This window comes from Desmodus rotundus, chromosome 8 (assembly GCF_022682495.2).
Source record: "Desmodus rotundus isolate HL8 chromosome 8, HLdesRot8A.1, whole genome shotgun sequence".
In the NCBI taxonomy this organism is placed as follows: Eukaryota; Metazoa; Chordata; class Mammalia; order Chiroptera; family Phyllostomidae; genus Desmodus; species Desmodus rotundus.
In genome coordinates this window covers 110,610,361-110,635,004 of record NC_071394.1, presented here as the reverse complement: position 1 = coordinate 110,635,004, position 24,644 = coordinate 110,610,361, and the positions used below count along the sequence as shown (strand labels likewise).

The 24,644-nt window shown below is 37.0% G+C and overlaps 1 protein-coding gene across 7 annotated transcripts in view; it reads left to right on the top strand.

Annotated features, from left to right (window-relative positions):
- Positions 1-24,644, top strand: part of SATB1 (SATB homeobox 1) — a 98,427-nt gene that overhangs the window by 23,680 nt on the left and 50,103 nt on the right. For all 7 annotated transcript variants that reach the window (XM_053929614.2, XM_053929617.2, XM_053929615.2 and 4 more), the window contains 4 exons: positions 3,615-3,791; positions 4,553-4,679; positions 5,438-5,561; positions 23,290-23,401. In XM_053929614.2, the coding sequence (XP_053785589.1) occupies positions 3,615-3,791; positions 4,553-4,679; positions 5,438-5,561; positions 23,290-23,401 (540 nt within the window). The remainder of the gene's footprint in view (positions 1-3,614; positions 3,792-4,552; positions 4,680-5,437; positions 5,562-23,289; positions 23,402-24,644) is intronic.

The following is a 24,644-nucleotide window of genomic DNA, read 5'->3' as shown; positions in this document are numbered from 1 at the left end:
CACTTTCTGTGGGGGTGGAGAGGCAGAACATGTCTTTGTATGTTCTTTTCCTTGATTCTCTTTCTGATCTGAAATTTGTTACATCTCTGACTGCAGTGTCAGTCACGTTTTGAAAGTGGAGGCTCTGTGAGTGGAGCATCTTACTCTACTACTGTAGACCGGAATCACTGGACACTTAGGATAATAAGGACTGAATGCAGTATAATGGTCTTTAGCTACGCAAGGCTTCCGCTGATAAGGTGTTATTGTAGCAGAGGATATATGTATACACAGGTGGCTGTTGCTACACTCACCCCGATTAAGAATGAGACACTTAAATTGTTTCAGTACCGCCCTAGCTTTTTCATAAAATTCCTAGTTGTAAAAGGCAGTTTCAGAGGTAATAGAAATCTTACATGACATGATGAAAAAGTTTTATGTCATTTTGTGGCTTGTTTCTATAGGTCAAGTGTATTATTTAGCAATGAAGAACCTGATGATTCTAGTTTTTGATTTTTGCCATAATTGGGTGTTTTTGATAAAGGAAGGACAGATTTGGGCAAGTTTATAAGGGGAGGATGTGTAACTGTGACTCCTTTCTACCAATTTTATATTAAATTGATGAAGTTTAACAACTTTGTGTTCAACACTGTTTGTGTAAAGCAGTGCGTGTGTGGGTTATAATGTGTTTTCATAATGGTCTTTATTTTGACTCTGAATAAATGTGTATAGGATTCAGATTTTTCTTATATTTGCTAGGCAAAGGATAAAAATGCCATCTTTTAGCAACCAAGAATATTAAGTAGATAAAGTTAGAAGGCAGAGGAATTTCATTGTGTTTGATGCATAACATTTATCATACAATCATTTATTTTTTCCTTGGTTTGGCGAAAACAAAGAATATATTGATCCTGAAATGAACAGACACAGCAGTCCGTATTGTTAGATCTTTATCTATTAAAAATGGAAAAACAGCACTTCAGCAAATTCTTTGGCCTCTACTCATGATTACCCTATTTATTGATTGTTTGCCAAGAATGTATGCATCTTAAGAAAGCCAGGGTAAGAGCATTAAAAATATAATTTATTACAGCTTTTCAAACCGAGTGCATTAATATTGTACTGTGAAGCACTGGGGCTCTATAAAAAAGACTTTCTGACGCCTGCAAACATATAAGTTCCATAAATTCCTAAATAGGAGATTTCAGCTGTCTCTGGTATTATGTGATATTTGCACAGCAAACTTTAATGCCAGGACAGTTTTAGACAAGGATTCTACAGACTTCGCTGCTCCTTATGGCAGACGTGCTGTTTACACAGGCTCATAAACCTTCAGCAAAAGCTTCTAAGACTGCCTCCAGGTTTAAATCATGTGGTATTTTTAGCATTCAGCAGTGACCAGTGCACTCCCCTTTTAATGCTGGAAGGTTATGAAGTTGCTGTAGTTGGAAGTCTCGCCAAACACAAGCACAAATAACCAGACAGTTCAGAGAAGGCTTCTGTTTAGCATTACTCCCAATATCAGGAGGGCAACTGTGACAGTTTGCTGGCAGATTTAACAGCTAGATTTGTAATATGTGATACTATTGTCACTTTATCAATAGGCACCTTAATTATCTGCAGCGTATCTCTAAGGAAAGTAAAACAATAAATATATCCAATATATTTTAATAGTGAAAAACCTAGTTATTTCCAAGGCCTAAAGGACAGCATATAGTAGAACAAGTCAGTACCATCCTGTAAGAGGAAAAATCAATGCGTATGTTTCTGTTGAACTGACCCAACTCTTTGAAGACGTTAGGACAGGGAGGAGAAACCAAAGTACAGTAATTTCACTTCCTACTCAAATGATTTTTTTTTTTCTTAAAGCATTGCATTGATAGTGACTTATTTTCAAAATGCAGTTTAATTGTAGAAGGTTCTCTGCCTATTTCAAACAAATTACTAAAGCCTTTTAATGGTGTTTTTTTAAATCTTATTTTTCGTGCATGTTTTCTGTTTGACAGGTGCTAGATAAAAATTATGGCTGAGACAAGAAAGCACTACTTAAGAAAAAGGGGTTGAGTGTTTTTGTTTATTTGTTTAGGAAATTTTGCCAAAGTACCTTCAAGCCAAGAAAGAAACCACCAGTTTGTATACTGCTGTTTCTGCTGTGGTCTCCCCAGATCTTCTGCTGATCGCTGATGGGTTCTCCCTCTGCTACAGATCAGCTGAATGAATGACAGGATTCTTGGCAAGCTCTACGGCTTGCTTTTCATGCCTAGTCTGTTGGGCACCTCTGAAGGAGTTTGTGAGCTTTTTTAAGTAAACCTAAAGGGTTTTTTTTTGTTGTTGTTGTTGTTGTCAGAGCTAGAATCTCTTGTAAACAGTTCACTAAACCTTTGGTGAAGATGCACGTGTAGAAAATGTAGCTGTTTTACTGCCAGCTTTTGTTCACAGAATACAGCATTTTTAAAGGGCACCTCTGGTGTCAATAGAAAAATCCTGATTTTTTTCGCACTGGTTCACCTGTACTAGACATGTTCAGAAGTTGGTGGGATTCTGTGAGTGCAGAGGGCAGAGCTTCTATAAAGGCATTATTATTATAGGACTAATTGAGGATCCTGGGTGCCCTGTTAAAGTAACCTTTGTCATCATTTATGCTAAAGATGATACCCTCCTGGCAGTTTGCCACAGTACAGTTCAGATGCATCTGCTTTTAACCCTTTTCCGTTTATCATTGGAAGTCTGATCGTGAGCTGCATAAACACCTTGAGTACTACAGTATTCGTGATTTCAGTTTCTAGAAGCCTCCTTCCTAACACTGGTGTGGACTGCGCTTATTAATCATCTGGCTACTGAGTTATTACATCAGAATAAAGTAAATAAAGGGAGAACATGAAATCTATGCAGATTCCTTTATCCTAATATGTCCTGATGAGGCCAGTTTCCTTTTCTCTCTCATTTTTATCTCATTCACTATAACAAAGATTGTTCATTTTAAAGGCATATAGTTACTGTGATGTATTTTTAGTCAAGTAATTTAAATGAGTAGCCATAAAAATCTTATTTATCTACATTATGCACATATGGAAATCATATATTTCATATATTTGAGCATCCGTTTGGTTAAGTTTTTGCATTTGTTCTATGGAAGTATTAAAATTTTTAAAGAGGAAGAAAAATGCTAATAATTTTATAAAGATAATTTGTTTTGACACAGACAGGGTAAGTTTAGTGTTAACAAAAGCTTATAGGAAGCATGAATTTGGTTTTTCTGAAGACAACTGTAGTGAGTTACATCTGCACACTATATCACCACAACAGATCAGACAAGAGGCTTCTTTCTCTCTCATCAGCATTATTATTTGATCAGAAAGGTAATTCTGCACTGACTAATTTTAATTAAAGCAGCGCCCAACTTACCGTAGGACCAAGTTCACATTCTGTTTAGACATTTCTCTTACAACTTTAAAAAAGAAAAGATCGTGTATGTTTGTGTGTGCGTGCCTGTGTCTCTGTGTCCTGTCTGCCTTGGAAACAGAGTCTCCTCTCACTGTGGTGAAGATTTATTTTCATGGCTTAGTTTTTCCTCCCACAGACTGTATTTCTGAAGATTGTTGGTTTGTATCGCTTTTCCTCTGTCTCTTTGATAGGAACCATGCTACCAGTTTTTTGCGTGGTGGAACATTATGAAAACGCCATTGAATATGATTGCAAGGAGGAGCATGCGGAATTTGTGTTGGTGAGAAAGGATATGCTTTTCAACCAGCTGATAGAAATGGCATTGCTGTCTCTGGGTTATTCGCATAGCTCTGCTGCCCAGGCCAAAGGTAAATGATGCATATGTGGGGCTGGAAAAATTGCTTGGCATCCTTTGTTTACCTTGCAGAGAAAGCACTGAATATTTTTGTGCAAAGAACTGAAGCCTGTGTATTACATTGGTTCCTTATAAACTGTGGCTTTAAAAAATTTGCTTAATTCAGTTTGGTTTAGTTAACACACATTTTGCTCATGTGGAATGTTGAGGTAGATTTTTTTTTTAAATTACTTCAGCTGAATCATTAGTATGCTTATTGACCTTAATAATCTGCTCCACTGAGGACCCACAAGGAAGTGAGGAGCGTATTTGAGCAGATGGACTGTTGAGAGTCAATTTGCATTTATGACTGAATATCTAGTTCTGTTTCTTTTATTCTGTTTCTGATGGTTTTATGGGCTGTAAAGTATTTTTCAATGCTGATTCCCTTTGCAGTAGAGAACCTTATCTAAATCGTAAAGCCATTTAGAACTGGTTCAGCTATGTCTTATTAGAACTTCCTGTAAGTTAGGAAAATGTGGCCTATGCATAGTTTTATTGATGGGGTTTGATTTCCAAAATAATAAACAACTCTACAGTCATTTACATAATTTCACAATTTGGAAAGCTAAGCTGTGAATCTTTTCATTGACCTGCCTTTTAGAGGGAAGGGAATCATTCAAACAGAAATAACAATGTTGCTTGTGGTGGGGGCCATGAAAAAAGAAAAAACCTACCAGATTAATTATCTGAAGGGTAAAATGTTTAGTGACATACTCTCTTTATCTGGAATAGGACTAATCCAGGTTGGAAAGTGGAATCCAGTTCCACTGTCTTATGTGACAGATGCCCCCGATGCTACGGTAGCAGATATGCTTCAAGACGTGTATCATGTGGTCACATTGAAAATTCAGCTACACAGGTGAGTCAGGACAGCATTCGAGGGGAAGAATGTTCTACTTACCTGATCTTTCAAAATAAAGCATCTCTAGTCAACCTTTTATTTTTATTCCCTCTGTGTTTCAGAAGGGTTAATTAAAATTGATTTGTTTCCTTACTCCTTCTGCTTTATTTTCCTAACTTAAGTGTAGAATTTAAAGGCACCCCCCCAAAAAAAATCTGTAGATTTGTGCAGGTTATCAAAAGATAAGACTTTTTGGATTTATTCAATTAAATGATGCATTACAGGAAGGCATTTTACATAAAGTTTACTTAAGAGAAAAATATTTTTACATATCATGAACAGTGCCATCTGTGTACATTTTGTGAAAGAATGCCTTATTCAGTATTGCTGTGATCCTATTTATTTATATATTTTATTTACCATTTTACTTCGTATGAACAGAGTCACAAAAGGAAAATGGTTAATACGTTAATGCTTCTCCCGGTGGCTCGTGAGAAAGCAGTACACCTTAAATTGTCTTCCCAAGCGCATCAGAGCAGGAAGGTAGAAGTAACATGAAAAAATAGCCACCACAGGCAGCTGATGTATAATTCATGCATCGATACAGCAGATGTGTTGTATAAAGTAATTAACTAATCGGAACAATCAGGAGACCGAGAGCAATCTCCAGATGCATCTGTTTGATGCGCAAAATGAAATCTGTCTGTCTTAAAGGAATGTTTTGCAGCGGGATGCAATCTTGTAATAATCCTCTTTCTAATCTATGTCTCAAATAGTTGCCCCAAACTCGAAGACTTGCCTCCTGAACAATGGTCGCACACCACAGTAAGGAATGCGCTGAAGGACTTACTGAAAGATATGAATCAGAGTTCATTGGCCAAGGAGTGCCCCCTTTCACAGGTACTTAGCATAGCGTGTAATAAGTAATAAGACGTCATGGGCAGCCCTGATTTGAGGTTTGATGGGGCTCCATAGTGTAAAGCAACTGGTATCTGAAGCAAGAATCTGCCGAAAATACAAAGTGGCTTGACCACTGGTGACTTCTAAAAATACGCCTGATTCATTTTGAACAGAGCCTTTACACTTTTTCTCCCTTGGGAAACGAGTGAAGGAAAAGCAGCTCAGCAGAAGACTGTGCTAGCTTGTCAGTTGATTCCTTTTCTGAGTGTTGTGAGCATGGAAACTACGTTCTCCTGAGCGCCCTTATTTAAGGAAGAGTGAAGGCGGTATAATTTCCAGGAGCTTTCAGTGAATGGCACTGTAAGTGTTACCATGGACCACTGCATCATGCTGCCTGAATAAAGGAGGAGCTCACTTTTCAAATACTTTGTTCATTATAAAAAATAACAAAGAGCATTTAGTAAAAAGAATTATAAAGGAATAGAAATCTCTTTCCTGCAACTAAAGGTTGAGTAGTTATTTCTCAGATTTTGTCACCAGTTTTGGGGGCATTGGTTTACTATTACTTTTTCTCCTCTGAGATGTCTGTCATACCATCAGGGATTTTTGAAATGAGACAAAGATTTATTATTATTGTGCTTGATTTTTAGAATGAATTTTGATGGAGAGCTAGTAAAACTGCCGGTAGAGACTGCCCTGTTCTAAATGTAAAGCTGAACATCATTTTTGATAGTGCTTAGCTAATTTCAAATACAAAAAAAAACCCTGGGTGCCACAAACCTGCTTGTCATGGGCTGCCTGGGTGGTCACTACATAAATGTGTAATGAAGCCGTCTCAGTGCCCACGAGCCGTGTAAGGTCATCCATGATACAGTATAACTGAAGTGCTGATCTAACTAGATTCTTAAGTTTTTCTTTCAATGCAAGTGTAAAATGTAATTCTGAATGTTAGTTTGTCAGTCACTTGAACTTGAACTGTGTGACTCTGACGTAAACATTTCTGCAATTGCCATAGTCTTAAAATGTGTTTCTGGTGCTCATGTAGGGACTGGGTACCTTTGGAAGGAAGCTTGTGGGCTTTTGTGCTACTGTTTCATGGAAACTCCACACTTTTCAGTTTCATCAGCTGTACTTTGCTATTTGTTAGCAGTTACAGGAATGAAGTAAATGAATTAAGTTTATAGTAAATGATGGCTTTCTATGTTCTTTTAAGGTGAGCTATAGCCACAGGTAAAATAATTCTCTGTATTGTGAAGTGTAGTATCTTGAAATTCAAAGCAAACTCTTTTTGTCATTTTAGCTCATCTCCTTTCCTTCCTCTCTCCCCCTTGGAGTAGAAAGGATGTGCATTTATACCCATCTAAATAAAGTAATTTAAATTAATTATAAACACAGTTAAATCAATTGGATGATATAATGAAGCAGGTGACTCTTACCTCTGGGACTTTGGGTTTTGCAGACAATTCCAGATAATATGTCACTTGGTTACTAGCTTTTGAAAATTTGAAATGTCCTAGAAATAAACTTTGTTTTATTCAGAGTTAAAGCATGTAGAAACACTCACAATAGGAATCTCATGTATCTTCATGTTACTAAGTGTCCCATTGATTTTTGAAGGAAATTCAGGCAAAGATTAAATGCATTTACTGGGAGCTGGAGAAGAGGTTGCTAGTACAAGTATTTATCGATATAGGCAGTGAGAACTAATTGTTAAATAACATCAGCATTCAGCCAGTAAACTCCACCTTACTGTAGCTTATAAATATAATTGTGAATTTACTTAATGTTATCATGGGAAATGAATTGAATACAGGCAATTATAACGTTAAACCGAATGACAAAATGAAATTCGGGGATTGGTTTTGGAGTCATTCATTGGAGAATTTCTGTAGAGAGGCCTTTAGAAGAACATGCGTCCATGTGTATCTGGAGACTTCGCTGTAAGCATTCAGTGGTGAGACGAGGCTGTAACTTTAACATCAGTTGTAATTATGGTCCTCATTTCCATAAAAAAGTCTTTTGAAAAAAAGTATACATAGTTTCGTGGTGGCAGCACATAATTAGAAATTTATTTAATATTTAATACTAACAGAAGTATAATTTGTTCTCTAAATGAGGGACTTATATTCTGCTATGTCATCATCTATTCTTAAGAATAAATTTTATGATCTGATTGATACTCAATTCAGAATGCTTTAATAATGAACTATTTTCCATGTTTAATTTATTTTCTGTCATAAGTTACTAGTTAAAGATGAGAAATGCAGGCTCTCTAAGGCCTAAACACACAACATATGCTGAGCTTAGCAAAACTACTCTTTTCTTTTTCCTGTAGCTAAGATTTGGTGATGAAGATGCTATGGTAAAAAATGCCTAACAAGTAAATATTGTCTCAGTCTTGTACAAAATGGGACCTAACCCTAAGAAATCCTACATGAGAAGGCCTTTTTAACAACCCCTGTGGAGTTTTGATTCATTCACTTAAGAATTTTCGGCATGCAACTCAGTGTTCACGTTTTGCTGTACATTAAGCGCTTTGTTTTGTTGAATGTGATAAAATACCCTAGTAGTGACTTACGTCTACAGGATCCCCAATATTATGTTTAGCAGGATGTCTGCCCTATGGGCAATAGACTCCCTCTCCAGAGTAGAGGCCGGGAAGGAATGGGAGTGGGGAGCTAGCAGGAAATTTGCCTTGTGTCTGACAAGCCCTGCCTCCACTGCTCATAGGACGACTGTCCCACACTTACTAAGCAGATGTCCAGTTTGGACTTGGAATCGTAGACCTAGGTGTTACTTTACCAGACTCCTCCTTAGGCAGATGAAGGAGCCAGTGCCCCCAGAGATTAAAGTCAAAATGCTGGTTAGTGACTGACCCAAAAATCCCTTTCCCAATGACAAATTTTAAAGTAAGTGCTGACTTTAAAATGAATACTAATTTTTGGTGTAGTAATGTTTTCTTTGGTAATATTTGCACAGTTTCCTCCAGCTGTGGAAGTTCCATAAATGTGCATGTGGTTTGATTTATAACTCATAGCTTTCTTTATTTCTGGTACTACTTTCCCATCATAAATCTGCTCAAGTAGATTGACATCCATTTATTAAGTTTTGGCACCACATGTTGGTTTATTTCTGTAAAACATTCTAAGACATAAGAAACGCCTAGCTTGCTATAGATCTGAGGTTGGGCGTTGTTTGGATACTCTTGCTTTTGTCAGTGGGAAGTTGGATGTTGTATCTGAACGGCAGGTAGTAGAGAGAATGAACTCCGACTTGGGGACAAGAAAGCCTGTGTCCTAAGAACTCTGAGAATATGGATTTGGGAGGTAAATTGGGAGTTAAAAAAATAAACATTTGACTTAAAACATTTCATTTTCAATTTAGTTTTCCCTGAAGTTTTAGAAATTAAATTTAAAATACTAGATAAACATATACATTCAATACAAGGACAGCTTCATCTTGTACAAATCAGTTATTACTTCTACCAGCCCAGTGTCTTCCTTTTGAAAATGTTTAAGTCAGATTTTCCCGAGAGATTTTAATCTGATCTGCACATTTTCCTCACCCATCCCCACCATACACATATGCACACACTCACACATCACAGCTTTCGCATTTTTAAGGCACTGGACTGTTTTCTGTTTCATTGTTTTTTATTTCTCACCTGGGGAAAAGTAACTCCAAGCCCAAGTCCTACATAAAGTAAGTGTGAATTGTCATTTTTGTTTTCAAGTAGCAAAAGCTATATAAAATGAACTTAAATTTGAACATTCCATTTAGAAGTAATATTGAGAAAAATGATTTTTTGGTTCTCCTTTTTCTGCCAGCATCTCAGGATCTAGTATGTGTTAGATTTTTTATTAGGTATTGGCAAAACAGAAAACTGTCTTGCCCTCCTCAAGCTTAGCATTTAAATATGCCGAGTCTCTGAAATGTGACAGTCATTTCCATAGACATTAATAAACCTCTGTGTTCAGTTGATTTTCAGTCTGTATTAGAAATAACACTGGAGCAACAATTTAGAGAGCCCTATCCATTATATATTTTTAACTGCACTTCATGTAATTTTTTTCATAATTTTTGGACTGAAATGACATTTAAAAAACTTTTTAGCAAACATTGATAATCACATTCTCTCAAAGGCGTATGTGGTGTTGGTGTTCATTTGTGTATTTCATGTGCAAGCCTAACCTATAACATTTATGCACATATTTACACATTCAAAAATACATATCAACAGTCTTCCATGTGACAGGAGACTCCTATTTCCAAGTAATAATAAGGATGATACATCCTCATAGTTGAAGTAAAAATATTTAACTTTAATTTAGTGCTCTCGAAGTATCAAGAGCACTTGTATCCCCCTGTTAGTTTTATATTCCCATTTTCAGTTAAGGAACCTAGGGCATTGAATGTTTAAATGAGTTCCTATGACAACATTGCTAGTAGAGGAACAAGAATTCATACCTTGAGCTTTTGAGCCCAACCAGGTATCCTTCTTGGTCACATGTAAAGTACTTTTTTTAAAAGGCTTTCTCAAATTAATTTGATGTGTTTTATAGAATACTTTGACTTCTTGGAAGTAGTGATAACTATTTATAGTTTTCCAGTTGTATTCATTCTCACTGTTGAAATTTTTCTTTAACATGCATTTTTGTATCTTTGATTTTTGATGTTTGTACATTGACTTGCTTTAAAAGTACCATCGTCTCGTCCCTCTAATTTCAAGCATGATAGGGTGATTTAGGCCACAGGAACTGACTTCTGGAATAATCTAGTATTGGGAAGGTTCCAGAAGGTTTGAACATACCAGCTCTGGCAGTCACTTCTTTCCCCTGTCCTCACATCCGTCTAGATGAGTAGGTATAACTGAGCTAACAGCCCTTGGTTTTGAACCCCAGGACAACGTTAGGCATTTCACTGAAAACAGTGGGCAGTTCTGGGGTCTGTTTGAAAGGACAGACCTTGGCCATCCGCTGCTCTCACACAATGGATGAGTCAACACTTGAAGTTTTTCTGTGTGAGGCGTGCCTGTAGGATTTGTACTTGCCCCTTCCTACTATAATATTACAAATCTTGGTGTTAATTACCATGTATTTTGGGGAATATCTGTATTCTTTCCTTTTTTAATATTAGAAAGCCTTTCCTAGCCAGTCCTTACCCTACTGACCATGGGAATCTCAGCTTATGAATACCTGCTTAGCCCAGCACTGAAGCACTTGATAGTAATTGGGTTTTATTACCACTTTCAGCAGTTGTATTAATGGCAGGGTCCATAGCGGAAATGGTAAACCAGTCTTACATGGGTGGGTAATTGTGTGAATTGCTAAACTTAGACCAAATAATTTTTTTCTGCCTCCTTTTTTGAACCAGTTATTACTTCATTCTAGTTCCTCATTTCAAACAGCGAGCTATCTGCTGGATGTTAATATTGTAATACATAGATTCTACCATAGAAGTGTCCTCTGAATTGCAAATTTTACTTTTTGAATCTCATTTTTAGCTGGTTTGGATACATAAAGATTTTACTGTAGCTTGATGTTAGTTCTCTGTAACCTTTCAGAAATATTAATCAAAGAAAGCTGAACTTAATAAAGCATCTAACTTCAAGTGGATTGATCTCAAATATTTTATGGCCACTATATTTTCACAATAGCACAGCATAAAAGAGTTTAAGCCATGCCAATTTAGGGAAGCTTAACAGTGTGTAAGTACTTCATTTTTACATGATAGATTTTTACCTATGCTTTGTTTTAGATCTTGAACGGGTTTCTTTTGACCTCAAAATCACTAATGCAAGAAAAATTACCATATCATGAGAGCATTTCCCCTATCTTTTTCTGATTTGTAGAATCATAAATACTTCCAAGGCTTAGGAGCAGACATGGCCTGGGTGAAAAGTCTATTAAGTGCTATTTTCTAATTGTATTCTTTTTTTAAGTTAACCAGTACATGCTAATTAATTATTCTGGTTTTCCTGCTAAAACAGAGCTAGCTTTAGAGTGCTTTTTGAGGTTCTTCTTTCACAATTATGACAAATTTCAAGTTGGGCTCTATTTGGATTTGCTTTTTAAACCTGCTGTATTTCATGTCAGATTTGGGCCCCATGCAGACTCATAAACAAACAAACAAAAAACCCCTAAGTTCAAAATAATCCAGACAAACAGATACACCCAATTTTTTTTTCCTCTTTCGCTGGAAACTGCTTGATGGTAACAGGCTCTGAGCATAAAAGACATAAGAGAGCCTTCACCATAACAGGGGAGAGCCTCCACCGGGCCGTGCGGCTCATTGCCAATTGAAGTAAGGAACGCGCTGGCTGTTGGGACTTTTAAATCTAGACTTAAAAGTTATTTGTTCTGTTTAGCATTTTTAAAATGATTCTGTTAGGAATTGTATGTGCTTCAGTTTTAATTTTAACTCATAATGATTGTAAAGCACCCTGGGATGCTTGCATGAAGGGCGCAACAGAAATATAAGATTGTATTGTGTTCTAATATGCAGCATTATTATGGGTGCTGGAGTTTCATCATGGACAATTCATAAGGTGGCAGAATTCCTCCTTGTAGAGAAGGTAGCTGACTTTCTTCAATAGCTTCTTTTTCTTTCTCTCATTCTTTCTCTAAAACTTTATCTTTAGTCATCCTCTTGACTTTTTAAAAAAATACTCATAGTAAAATATTTTTCCTTGAAAATGCTAATCTAATTTAGTTTAGTCAGAGGGGTTAAAGTTGCAAACCAGATGATAGGTTGAAAGTTAAGAAATAGTAAAGCTGCGATTGTTAGCATTATCTGAGATTACATTCTTATCTAGATAACAAGACACTTAGTCACTGGGTCCTACCACTTGTCCAAGACTCCTCTCATTTTACTGTCAACTCAGCATTTATTCCCAGGATATTCAAAAATAAGGAGCTAACTGGAACAGGGATTAACAATTTGCACTTCAGAAATAGTGTTTCCTAAAGTGTATTAAAACTCCTGGGTTATGCTAACATAGGACAGAGCTTGATTTTGTTTACTTTATATATCTTAATGCAGCCATTTCTTGAAGTGATAATTTTTTCAGCAACTTCATTCTGTCACTTGGTATTTGCGTCTTTGTGTGCCATTGCTCTTTGCTGTCACTCTGATTAGTGAGCTAGTAGCATTCGTCACCTGAGGGTCAGAATGTGAGCTGTAATTACCAACTCTGCGAGCTCGGACCAGTGACTGTCCATGCCTCAGTTTTCTCATCTGTGCAGTAGGAGGATAAGAGTATCAATTTTGGGGGTTTTTAGGAGAATTACATGAATTAATACTTGTACAACATTTAGAAAAGTACTCAGTCCTAAAGTATACAGTAACTTTAGTTATTTTTCTAAGATCTGAGATGGAGAACTTGAAATCACATTTGTGGGTTGCTGCATAATCTAAGAAACTTTGTTGTTACATAGAAATTATTTTATGGAAACAACCAAGAACCTCCCGTTTTTCAAAAAATTAGAGGATTGTGATGTAACTCATGTTCACTTTTACAAGGCCCTTGTAGCGTCGTCCTTAGAATCATTAATATGTTCAGATGTTTTTTAAAATGGAAGCGGGGAGAAGACTCATGTCTTGTGCTTTAAATAAGCACATTGGCAAGGGAAGCAAATATGATACCTTAGACTGGGCAATGTCAAAGAAGACAAAGATGCCTCATGGGACTGTTCTCTGGAAGTGAGTTTTTCCCAGTGTTCTTTCCCATAACTTCCCTCACCTCATGCCCCATACTCAAGGCCCTGTTCCCCCTTTATGCACCCATCATACTACTTCCTGCATTGTTCTGAAATTATCTGTGGACTCACCAGGCTCCCTGTGCACATGGTCATTGTCTGTGGTGATGGCATTAAGTTTCGTTCACCACCACAGTCATAAATGCTGGCACACAATAGGATCTCAGGAATATTTGTAACACAAATATCCTCATGGGATTTTCACCTTGTTAATTTCATGAACCAATAATTTCTGTCAGTAGTTTTATTACTATTTTACAGATAATCTTATCTGTAGTACCCTAAGTGACACAATATTTTTCTGTTAATTTTGAATTTTCCTAACCAACAGCAAATTCATTCTGAACTTTTTTTTTAAGAAAACCTACTCACGTTCCAAGCTCTTTCATATTTTTACTTAAATTGTAATATTCTTAAATATGTGTATAAAACTTCTATGTTTGTAAGCGGAACAATAATCTTGGGGGTACAAGGGACCCAGAGATTTAAATAAAAGACCTTATTACTCATCACTATTAAGCACAATCTTTAGCAACATATTTCTATACCCATTTTAAATTTTTCATAATTGAACTTATATTTCAGTATGGCTAATACTTTTCATTTTGTCTCAATTTTGTTATATCTGAGATCCACATTTTCTTTTACTGAATCTCAAGTGTCTTTTTAGTTAGTAAAATCTCTTTACTAATATTTTTAGTTCCATTTGTCTATTTCTCGTATTTAAAAATAAAGAAGGAAAATTTCAATGACAGTCAAATGATTTATAGACGAAGATGCTGCTGCTTCCAGCACAGAAATGCTCACAGTCAGTACCACGCCATGTGAGCTCGCAATGGCCGTTCCTCAAATGATGTTCTAAAAGTCCACATTGGCCTTGGAGACTCTGTTTTAGGCTGTAAACATAGAATATGTAAAAGTTGGCTATATAAAGGTCCGGAATCACCTGAATTTAGAGAAAGCTGCAAGTGTAGATAACTGTTGGCCATTCCAGAATGGGCCTCGGGGACTTGGTTTGCCCACCCCCCTGCGTGAGTACCAGCACAGCCCAGCGCACACACCTCCGGGCATGGACGGGGCTCATTAATTCATGATGTGCAACCAGTGCAACACATTTTTACCATTTCACCACAACTCCCAAAGAGGCGATTGCCAGTGTGTGGCATTTACCTAAACTGAAGCATTTTCATGATTTTGAGAGAGATGAGTCAGATTAATTTGATTTTTCTGGATGTCACGTAATCCAGAGGTGACATTGATTTATATTTATCTAGTGGACATGGGAAGTCTTGCAAAGAATCACTACTAATAAAACACAGAAATCAAGGACATGGCTTAGCCCTGAGCCTCCTGTAAAATCTTGGATCAGATCTGAATCAGGTCCACAGCCCTGGAATGGGCTTCTGTGGGTTTGTGAGGACCCGAAAGTTATGTCACTTTGGGGAACATACGTGGAGAGAGCTTCCCTGGGTTTCATGAGATTCTTAGAGTGCTGTTGGCCCAATCAAAAGCTAAAAGCCAGACTGTCTCTTCTCCCCAGTTTTTAGGCAGTATGGTTTAGAATCTAAAGCTGTTCATGTAAAGAAGAAATGTAAAACCTGTAAAGAGTTACAGAGCGTAATGGTAGTGTTTATTTTGGAAAAATGGATTTTCCAAACTACTTCAGTTGGTGTTTTTTTTTAACTCTGGCTTCCAGCTATTCAATATGCTCTCTTTAGGACCCCTGGAACTTAACACAAATTTGATATCACTTTTCTGTTATTTCTAAGCACAGATGCTAGAAAATTTGATCTCCAAAGAAGAAGGGAGATTTATCCACCCCAGGGTCATCAGAGTAAAAAGCGTTCTCCAAATATGCACGTTAATACAGATTCAGAATTCTAGGGAACAATTTTTGTTATAAAATCAAATTCATTGGATTTAGATTTATCTAATAAAAAACTTGTGAAAATCCTTTTTGAAGTAGCATAATATTTAACTTAGTGATGAGTATGTTTTTAATAACCATATTATAAGCAAGATACCAAGGGACTTTAACCATGTAAAAATAAACCAGAGGTTGGGGATGTTTGCACAGTGAGTGCCTGAGAATGGATGATGTATATTAAAATTGAATCTTTAGTCACTAAAGGAGACCTTATAGGACCTCGGTTTGGGAAGACATATAGACTTCATAGAATCTTAAAGCTGTTAGAAGGGATGTTGGAGAATTTCTAGTTCAATTCCCTTCATATTGCAGGTGAACAAATATAAGACTCTATGTGCAATTAATTTGAATTTTTATATGCCCTTAGTAATAATATACATTTTAGCAAATATTTTCTCATTTAAGCTCTTTACTAACATGTTCAATTAGTTTGAGTAAGAAAGTTCCAGTATAATAAGAAAGATCTGGATAGGTATTTATACAAAAGAACTGAATACAAGATCTGGTCAAAAGATATTATCTGGGTCTTAGTAAAATTACTTTAATTATGTGAAAAAGCCATATGAACTGTGAACCAACATTTTCTTTAAAAATTAAGAATTGGATATTTAAGTTATTAAATTTCTGTATTTGAAATGATTGCATTTCATCTTTAAGAGATGTGCTAGGAAAAGTAAACAGAATTGGATGTGTTCTCTTTGTGCTTCCTTTTGTATTCCTTTAGAGCTTTGTATTGAGTTTTCATTCTTAGTGCATTTTAGTAACCCTTGTAGGGTTACTTTGTGTGAAAATGCCACTTTCAGGAACTGGGATTGATTAAGAAGGCGAGAGCCATAACTCTGACAATTGGAGTTTAAATAAAATTTAGAAATGATTAGTCTCTTCTCAACAAATTGAGATTCTGAATATGCCCCAGTTGTATCTCCCGAGAGGATAGCTTAGAAAGCAATAGAGAACCCAGAGGGAAAGATTTGGGGAACATAAGCTGACATGCACAAACAGAATATTACACTTAGAAGTCCTGCCATTTGCTTCTCGTAAATTGAAGCCCGTTTCCCTTTCCTCCTACCCCCAAGTACCAGATGGGACTACCTGTTAATTTTCAATAAATTTGTTCCATGCCACCATCTCATAGGATGCCTTTTAGAGCTTGTTTGTAGTATTTACTATCCTTTGGGATTAAAAGAAAACCCCATTTCCTGAAAATCCCTGTTAAAATTGTATTTAAATGTGGAATTGATTCTATTTGATCCGAATTAAAGTTTGACCTTCGAGTTTCCCACATACATACAAAAAAACCTGCTGTGAAAATTCACGACACAGGCAGACAGGACACAGATGAAAGGGAGGGACATCGGAGTGTACGAAGTTGCACTTCTCAAAAAATAAAAATGTAAAAGAATAGAGAGCCAGCAGTTTGACAGATTGTTCAGTAAATGCTCATTTTATTGAAAATTATAAAAAGGTGCTTAATGCCTCCATGCCATTAATACAATACATAAAAAGGTAACTGTCAAGATTAGTGTTTCAGTTCGGAGCTTTAGGCTTCACTCTACATCGACTTAGAAGGTGAAGGTCTCTGGATGTATCTAGTTTGCACGTGCAGACATTTATCCCAGAAAACAATTAGTTTAGATTTTATGCTGAAGACGTTAGCAGTGACGTGCTTTCATTTAAAGCAGGGACATAACATACATACATACATACACATATATCTGTATATGAGTGTGTGTCTATATGTACATATGTCAGACAAGGTAGAACCATGGAAATCACCTTATAGAATTAAGCCTGTACGAGATTATTTCTCTTGCTGCCTCTCTAGAGTATTCCAATTCAAAACATATATTCCTTCCTACAAAAAAAGATATTCAGATTCCTTAGTTGAAATTAATTAGCATTCAGAAACCAGATAGCATGTTTTTGGGTATTCATGAGATCTCTGTTTGAAAAAAATGTTTTTAACTTGTAGAAATGTGTTGCAACACACAGATGGGAAGAAAAAGAAAAAAAAATCTCTTTAGCAAGCACTGTGTGTAAAAGGAATATTACATTTTGCACGCTCCTGATTGCTCTGTGTAAACAGTTTTTGACATCTGTCTTTATAGTTTTCGAGGAGAGGAAGACTTTGTTAAAAGAATCATTTTTATACAGCAGTCACCATTTCAGTCTTGCTTTACCTGTATTATGAAAGCAGATGGTCTGCATGTCTTTTGAATATTTATAACTATCAAAAACAATCTCTTGCTATTCACCCTTAGGCTTATGAGATGTCAGGACTGTTCTGGTTGAAAAAAAATCATCTTGGGTGTTTACAGAAAGAGGATTACATTAAGCTGAAATGACTATACATTTTCCAGTTTAATATTTGTCCATCAGCTGTTTAATCGTATTTAGATAATTGTGTAAATAAGATGTTGTCGCCTTTGCCCTCTCTGCTGATGGAGCCTGAAAGCCTTAAACATGGGTGAACCCCCATTTCGTATATTCTCTTGCTACCTTCTCCCACCTCAGTTAAACCATCAGCAGGTCTTTCGTAAGTTTTGATCATGATATCACAGTCCTGTTTAAAAAAAATACAGTGCACAAAAAGCCAGTATGAAGATCACATGCATTGCTAGGGAGCTGCTGGCTTCCGGTAGAGGCTGCTTAGTTTATTAGAGTATATTGTAATATGCAAATATGGTACCGCACTCCAATTACCCTTAAAGATGACATAGCTTTCTCTTTTTTCTCCATGAGCATGCAGAGCTTTGAGGGTATTTTGGAAAACTTTTGGTATAGTGGGGGTTAACTGTTTTTTGACTGGAAGCTGAGCAATCAGAGATAACAGATTTTGCTGTGGTTGGTTGATTTGGCAGAAAAGCATGAACAGTTTTGGTTTAAATGATTGAATAACCTGATTAGCATTGTTTTGGGGTGGGTTTTTTGTTGTTGTTAAAGGCACAACAAAGCAATTTTAAGGGTAATCAGATCACTGCCTTTCCCCAATTGATGAACCTCTTTTTCAGAAGGCAAAACCTCTTTGTTGGCTACTGAGATGACCAAGCAGAAAAATAAAACTATCTTCCTTCAGTTTCTGAATGTGTTACAAATATGTACCTACAGTGTACATTCCATTCTAGCAGGGGGTTGAAAGAATATAACATTTTGGGGAAAAATTATGTAACCTCCACTGATTCCTTGTGGGGTTTGTTTTGGTTTTTCAAATTTATAGAGACCTGCAGTATTTTAGAGCAAAGGTTCGCAATGTTCTAACTATGTCTAAGTCAGGCTTTAGAAAAATTCCACCCTTACCTTTTCACAATTAGAAAGGTTATAAATAATGTATTTGGCTGAAAAGGAAGCTCAGCCTGTGGCAGATGGTATCATTCTAGAGTGCCGGGGTTTCTGTGAAGATGGCATTCTTTCAGATCGGAACTTCAGCAGACTCCCAGAAAGAACCGAAGCTCCTCATAGGGAGTAGACATGTGCTTTATGGATCTTAGAAAAGCTTACAACTTGGCTCCTAGGATGAGAGTATTGTGTCACACTGGGGTTATGAGATCCACAGCCAATTTCTGCCAACTTTCAAATTCTCTTTCCCAGCACGGAAAGCTGTGGCCTGTTCATTGGTCGGTGTCGTGTGTAGCATTGGAACTTGGGATTTAAACTGACGGAGTTTTGTCAGCCCGATTCCTTTATTCCCTGAACACTGATGTTTTACACAGACTGGCCACTAAACAGGAAAACTTGCGATAACAGTTGTGTCTTTCTCAAAGTGCTTTAGAGAGCTTGTATAAATAGACATGGAGAGAGACCCGGAATGACATAACCACCGAGTACTTCCGAGACATCTGTGTGCATGCGTTTTGAAAAACCTGGGCAAAGATGTCTTGCAAATTAATGAACGAAGGGTCTTTAAACTGTGAGTTTTATTGTGACGGCCAGAAGTGATGATTTTAAAATAATCATTTAACAATTAAGCTGCCATTGCCTTTGACCTTTAAGAACAAAAAAAAAAGAGTGAGAGGAGGGTTTGCTGGTAGTCTGCAGTAGGGCTTATTTCAGTGCCCTTTTAGTGATCAACTAATAACTCCCCAGCCCTGTGATGAATGCGATGAATTTGGAGATAAGAACCAAGGCTCTGGTAGAGAGCCGTCAGCAGGACAAGTACTGTAGTGGTACTAATGTGTGGGATGTTGGGGAAGTCAGAACAGGCAGAAGCAGAGACACCTGAAATACATCCTCAGGGGCGAACAGCTGTTAGCTAGACGTGGGAGAGGGCACTGGTCCCTCCTCCAAGTCAGGGAAGTAGTGTATGTCTTCCCAATGTCAGCTACCAGGTGCAGGCCAACTTTAGATGATACCACCTAATTTGGATATTGCAACAAATGGAAGTACTGTTTTCCTTGGTGTTTTTCCCTTGTTTCCTCTTGACTTGTAACTTAATTTAGTTAACAGTCTTCATTCTTCATAAGAAAACGTATTTGACTTAAAGTGTGTCATTTGCCATTTTACCTGATACCTTTCTGTTACTTACAGCATAGTCTTCCGACTGATCTCAAATGTGATCAATCATACGATAAAACCCCAGTGAGGAGGCAGTGGCAGAGGGTTTTCATAGTAGTGAACATCTCTTACGTCCGTCCTGGGTATGTTCCAGGCACTGTGCTAGTTGCATCCATTCATTTTTTTACTTATTGTCTGTCCAAGGGCAGATAGTATGTCTCTTCAAGTCATTGCTTTTTCTTTACTCACCTGCCCAGTGCTTGGCACATAATAGGAGTTCAATAAATATGTGGTGAGTGAATGAAAAAAAAATGCCTGAATGAATGGAGTCTCAGAACAACCCCATGGAGGGGGGGTACTACTCTCATTTAGTATAAGAAAATGTGATAGTCCATTTGATTGGGGTCACACTACCAGTGTCCAGCACATCTTGGACTTGAATGCAGATTTAGGTAATTCTGTTTCATCAAATGAATATTTAGTGTGTCTTTATTACCTGCCAGGCACTTGGGCTGGAGGATCACATGGATCCCCTGTCTGCATGAACTCAACAGCCTATTGTAATCTTTTTAAAGCAGTGTCTCCTTTTGATAGACAAGAATCCCAAGCCTCTCTCCTTAAAAACGTGGAACTTGGTATACCCTTTGTACATCCCTGCCACCCATGAAAATATCATGGATCTTGACTTTCTGTCACTTACATTCAGTATTATCAAAACAGTAGGTGTTTCTTTATGATTTTCTGAATTGCAGATGACAGTACTGAATATGATCTTTCAAATGCCATCGGCCCCATAAGGTGGTGAAATCTCTCTCCCTGGCCCCTGAACCTCACTAGTCTCGTCAGGTGCCATGCCTGAGACTTTGATAAGGATTTTACCACAAGAAGAAGAAAAACAGCATCTTGCAGTGGCTACTTGTGAAATTTACTGCATATTGTTCCAATAAAAATAGAAGTGGCCCCAAGTTACCTGAATTATGGAATATTTCCCAGCCTCCCCCAAAGCACAGAAAAGATAGAGAATCTAAAAAGCTGCTTTGGCACATACCATAACCTGTGGATTAGCCTTTCGATTTATGTCTTGCTTAGGCTAATATTTACATTAATCAGAGTTTCCTAAGCACTCACCACTCAAAAGAGTAGAACGAATCTAGAAAGTCACGTGAGGACAGACACAGCCTACCAGTTTAGGGTTAAACAAGGGCAGAGGGAAGCTTTGACGATCATGCACATATGGATATTATTTTCCACATATGGATAGTAATGAACTACATCGCACTGTTACATATGGGCTCTAGTTGTATAAAAATATTTCAGACTTTTTTTCACACACCATGTATTCTTCCATATATATATATACACACACATATACACACACACACACACACGCTCACACATACACACATATTTTTATATTTCACTGTTGGTACACTGCATCACATTAAATTGAAATGATCTGTTTACATACCATCCTACTAGATTGTAAACTTCCTATAGGCAGAGGCTATATCTTGTCTGCCCTAGTACCAGCCAAGCACATAGTAGGTGTGCATGCAACAAAGAGCAAATTTCACAGAGAAAACTATTGGCAAACTAAAGTAAACTGGATGTTTTTCAAAAACCTCAGCAAAAGTTAGGTATTTCAAATACTTCTGAAAATTAAGATCACAAGTGACATCTGCAATGTCTGTGTCCTATTATATTAACATTTAAGAAAGTGCCAGAGTGTCTAGGTATAAGAGTAATAATTTTTACAAAATTGAACCAAAGTGGAGGAATATCAACTGTCATCCATTTTCAGAATCACCATTATCCATCAGCGATCTCAATAGTTTTATTAGTGTCTGACTTTATTGATCCATTATTACAATAGAATAAGGGTGATTGAAGCTGACGGATTGTTAACTGGATCAGGTAATCTTCTGGCTCTGGTTTTGGCAACCTTGCTAAGTATCTTTTTGTACCCTGGACTGAGGAAGGCTCTTAGTAAAATTGCAAGCTACTAGATTAATGGCGGGGCACCGTGAGCCCATTAAGAATGCCTTTTTAGAGAAATAAAATGAGAAAAGGACTATAAAGTAGAAAGTGTCAAAAAAAAAAGGATGTCACAATTCTTCTTAGGAAGGATAGCCATGTTTTACATAAATAATGCAACTCGGGGAGCTTATCCTTCACTGCAAGGTCTTTACAGATCCCCCAGATTTACATATTACAGGGATGTTGTTTGTATTACAAAATTAACACCAGTAATGGATGTTCGGAGAATTGATAATGACCAAAAGAGCTGTAAATTAAAAGTAGCTTTTAAAGAAGACATAAAAATACTTTTGTTCCCAAACTGGCTTTTCTGGTTGCTCACTGCTCCTGAACAGCCGGCCCTCTGTAAACTGTTTCACCATAGACCAACTGAAGTCTGAAATGCAAGTTCTCATGTTTCCACACACAGGAGTGGGGGATGGGTTGGCGCAGCCAAGTCTTCATTATTCCTAGGACTCATTTGGAAATTAATTTAGCTGCTACTACTAGAGAATATGGGTGCTGTGGTTAAAAATAACTGTGAATTAAGCCACTGAAATTACCATAACTAAAATCTGCTGGGAAGAAAACTCTTTTCTTTGTTGAAAATGAGTTTAAAAAAAAAACTCCTACTAATACATCAAAATCAATTTTTGTCTTCATTTTTATGTTAAACTGTTGTCTGTCTTCTGGATGAACATAAGTGACAGAGTAGGTCATTTTCTTTTTTGTGGTATCTTTGGGAAATTTAGTAAGCATGAAATGTATATATTTAAATTTTGTATGGTTAGTTTGAAATTCAAAACTCAAGCTTTACTGCAGATGAAGCTAGCGATAAAATTGCAGACAGATTTTTCTTCTGATAGAGGATCTCTGTCAGTAGTTTACTTTCTCCTTGAATGTGGTCAGTCAGCCTTTGGACAATGTTAAAGCAGTTGATGCACCTCCAATTGAAAACCGAATAGCAGCAGTTGGAAGTGCTAGTGGTGTCTCCCAAACTTTAATGCATGCACAAAGCCCCCGGGGATCGTGGGAAAACGCAGGTGCTGAGTCGCTAGGTCTGGAGTGGGCTGAGGATTATGCATTTCTGGTAGGTAAGCTTCTGGATGGTGCTGCTATTGGTCCCTGGGCCATACTTTGAGAAGCAAGGATGTAGAACAGTCACTAAAACTCTTTAGTTGCCTTTCTTTATGAATGATCATAAAGTTATCTTTATATAATTGGGTTTATTGGGGTCAATGAAACTTTGTCAGCTTAGGAATAGATGACATTGATGGAGGTTCCATAAATACTAGAGCAAAGCCTGTGGATTTGATAGCTTTATACTGATCTCAGTAGGTGGTTGCTTTCTACTTAAATAAGCATTTGATGACCTACTTAATGAATTTTAAGAAGTTCAGACTTTGGGTTAAGTGTGAAACAAAAATGTATCGGTATTCAGCTGATTTAAAAAAATAACAGTTTCCACAATTGAAACCATTTCTGCATTCCATTTTGTGCCACTATGTATTACAAATGTTTCCCCCCTCTTCTGCAGAGTATGATTTCTTCCATTGTGAACAGCACTTACTATGCAAATGTCTCAGCAGCGAAATGTCAAGAATTTGGAAGGTGGTACAAACATTTCAAGAAGACAAAAGATATGATGGGTAAGCAGAAACTGTTGCAGCGGTGGCTACATACCATTATGTGTCATTTGGGGGTTTATCAAAGTCACATCTAAAGCCAGGTCTTTTGATTGCCCAATTAGAGATCAATTTAGAATGTTTCTTTGAGGGTAGGGAGTGGGTATGAGTATAATGAGATAATTAAATTCAATAAATGTTTGTGTTTAAATCAGCCAAACTGACTTGGTTGTCAGACATGCAGGAAACCCAGGCGTGAGGAGGGGAGCTGTCATTTTGTAACATCTCAGTGAAGACCTAACCAGGCCTTGAATAACTAATATTAGCTGTGATTTCTCTCAGAGATTAATCATGCTGTATCTTCTTTGTTTTTGTTCAAGAAAAAGAGAAAATGTCTATTTTTACACCCCATTTTTAAGGAAATTAAATTGTGTTACTAGTTTCCACAATCGAGATTAAGGAGTTTTTATACATCTAATCCGCAGCCCTGAATATCGGTGTTTTAGTGAGCGTACTGCTGTGCCATCCCTACCGGAAAAATCATGGCATCATTTGAGAACTCTTCATTCCCGTATAGCATACTGTCTTAACATAAAACTTCAGGTCAATATTTGTCACTCAGGAAATACATTCAAGTTCTACAGTGTAAAATGACAGACAAACGTTGTGTGTTGTACCTAAGCATTTAGATTATGACATTTTTGTCCCTATTGAGGTTGTTAGTATTTGCAAAAGCAAAACTCTGATTAAGGTTAATGTTTCAATTTCCAGTAATGTTTTCTTACATATACTTGCACCCTCCAAACAAGGTATTTTAAAGTAACACAGGAATGGGGTATTAAATGTGCATCGCGTTGTGCCCTGTTTCAGATCTGTTCCTGTTCACTTCTGCTACATCCATTTAATAACCACAACAATAACACCTTCCTAAAAATTTTAGGAGACAAGGGAACCTGAATTTTGAGCATTGTTTTAGCTTTTAATATTTGAAGCAAAACCATCCATCTACCCAGATTCTTTACCTTTACCTTTTATAGCTATAATGAAGACAATGCATCATTTTTGGAATAATTGCTTGAATTACTATTCCCTGTGATGAATGGCCCACCTGGGCTGATATCACTGGTAAAAATGGAAGGTTTTTCCCCCCAATTCTTAGTTATATTTTGCATATATCAGTGATTTTAGCAATATGATAAGTTTCTCTAAATATAAAGCCTGAGTATCCGATGAAAAGAGAAATGACAATTAGAATTCAGCAAGAGTC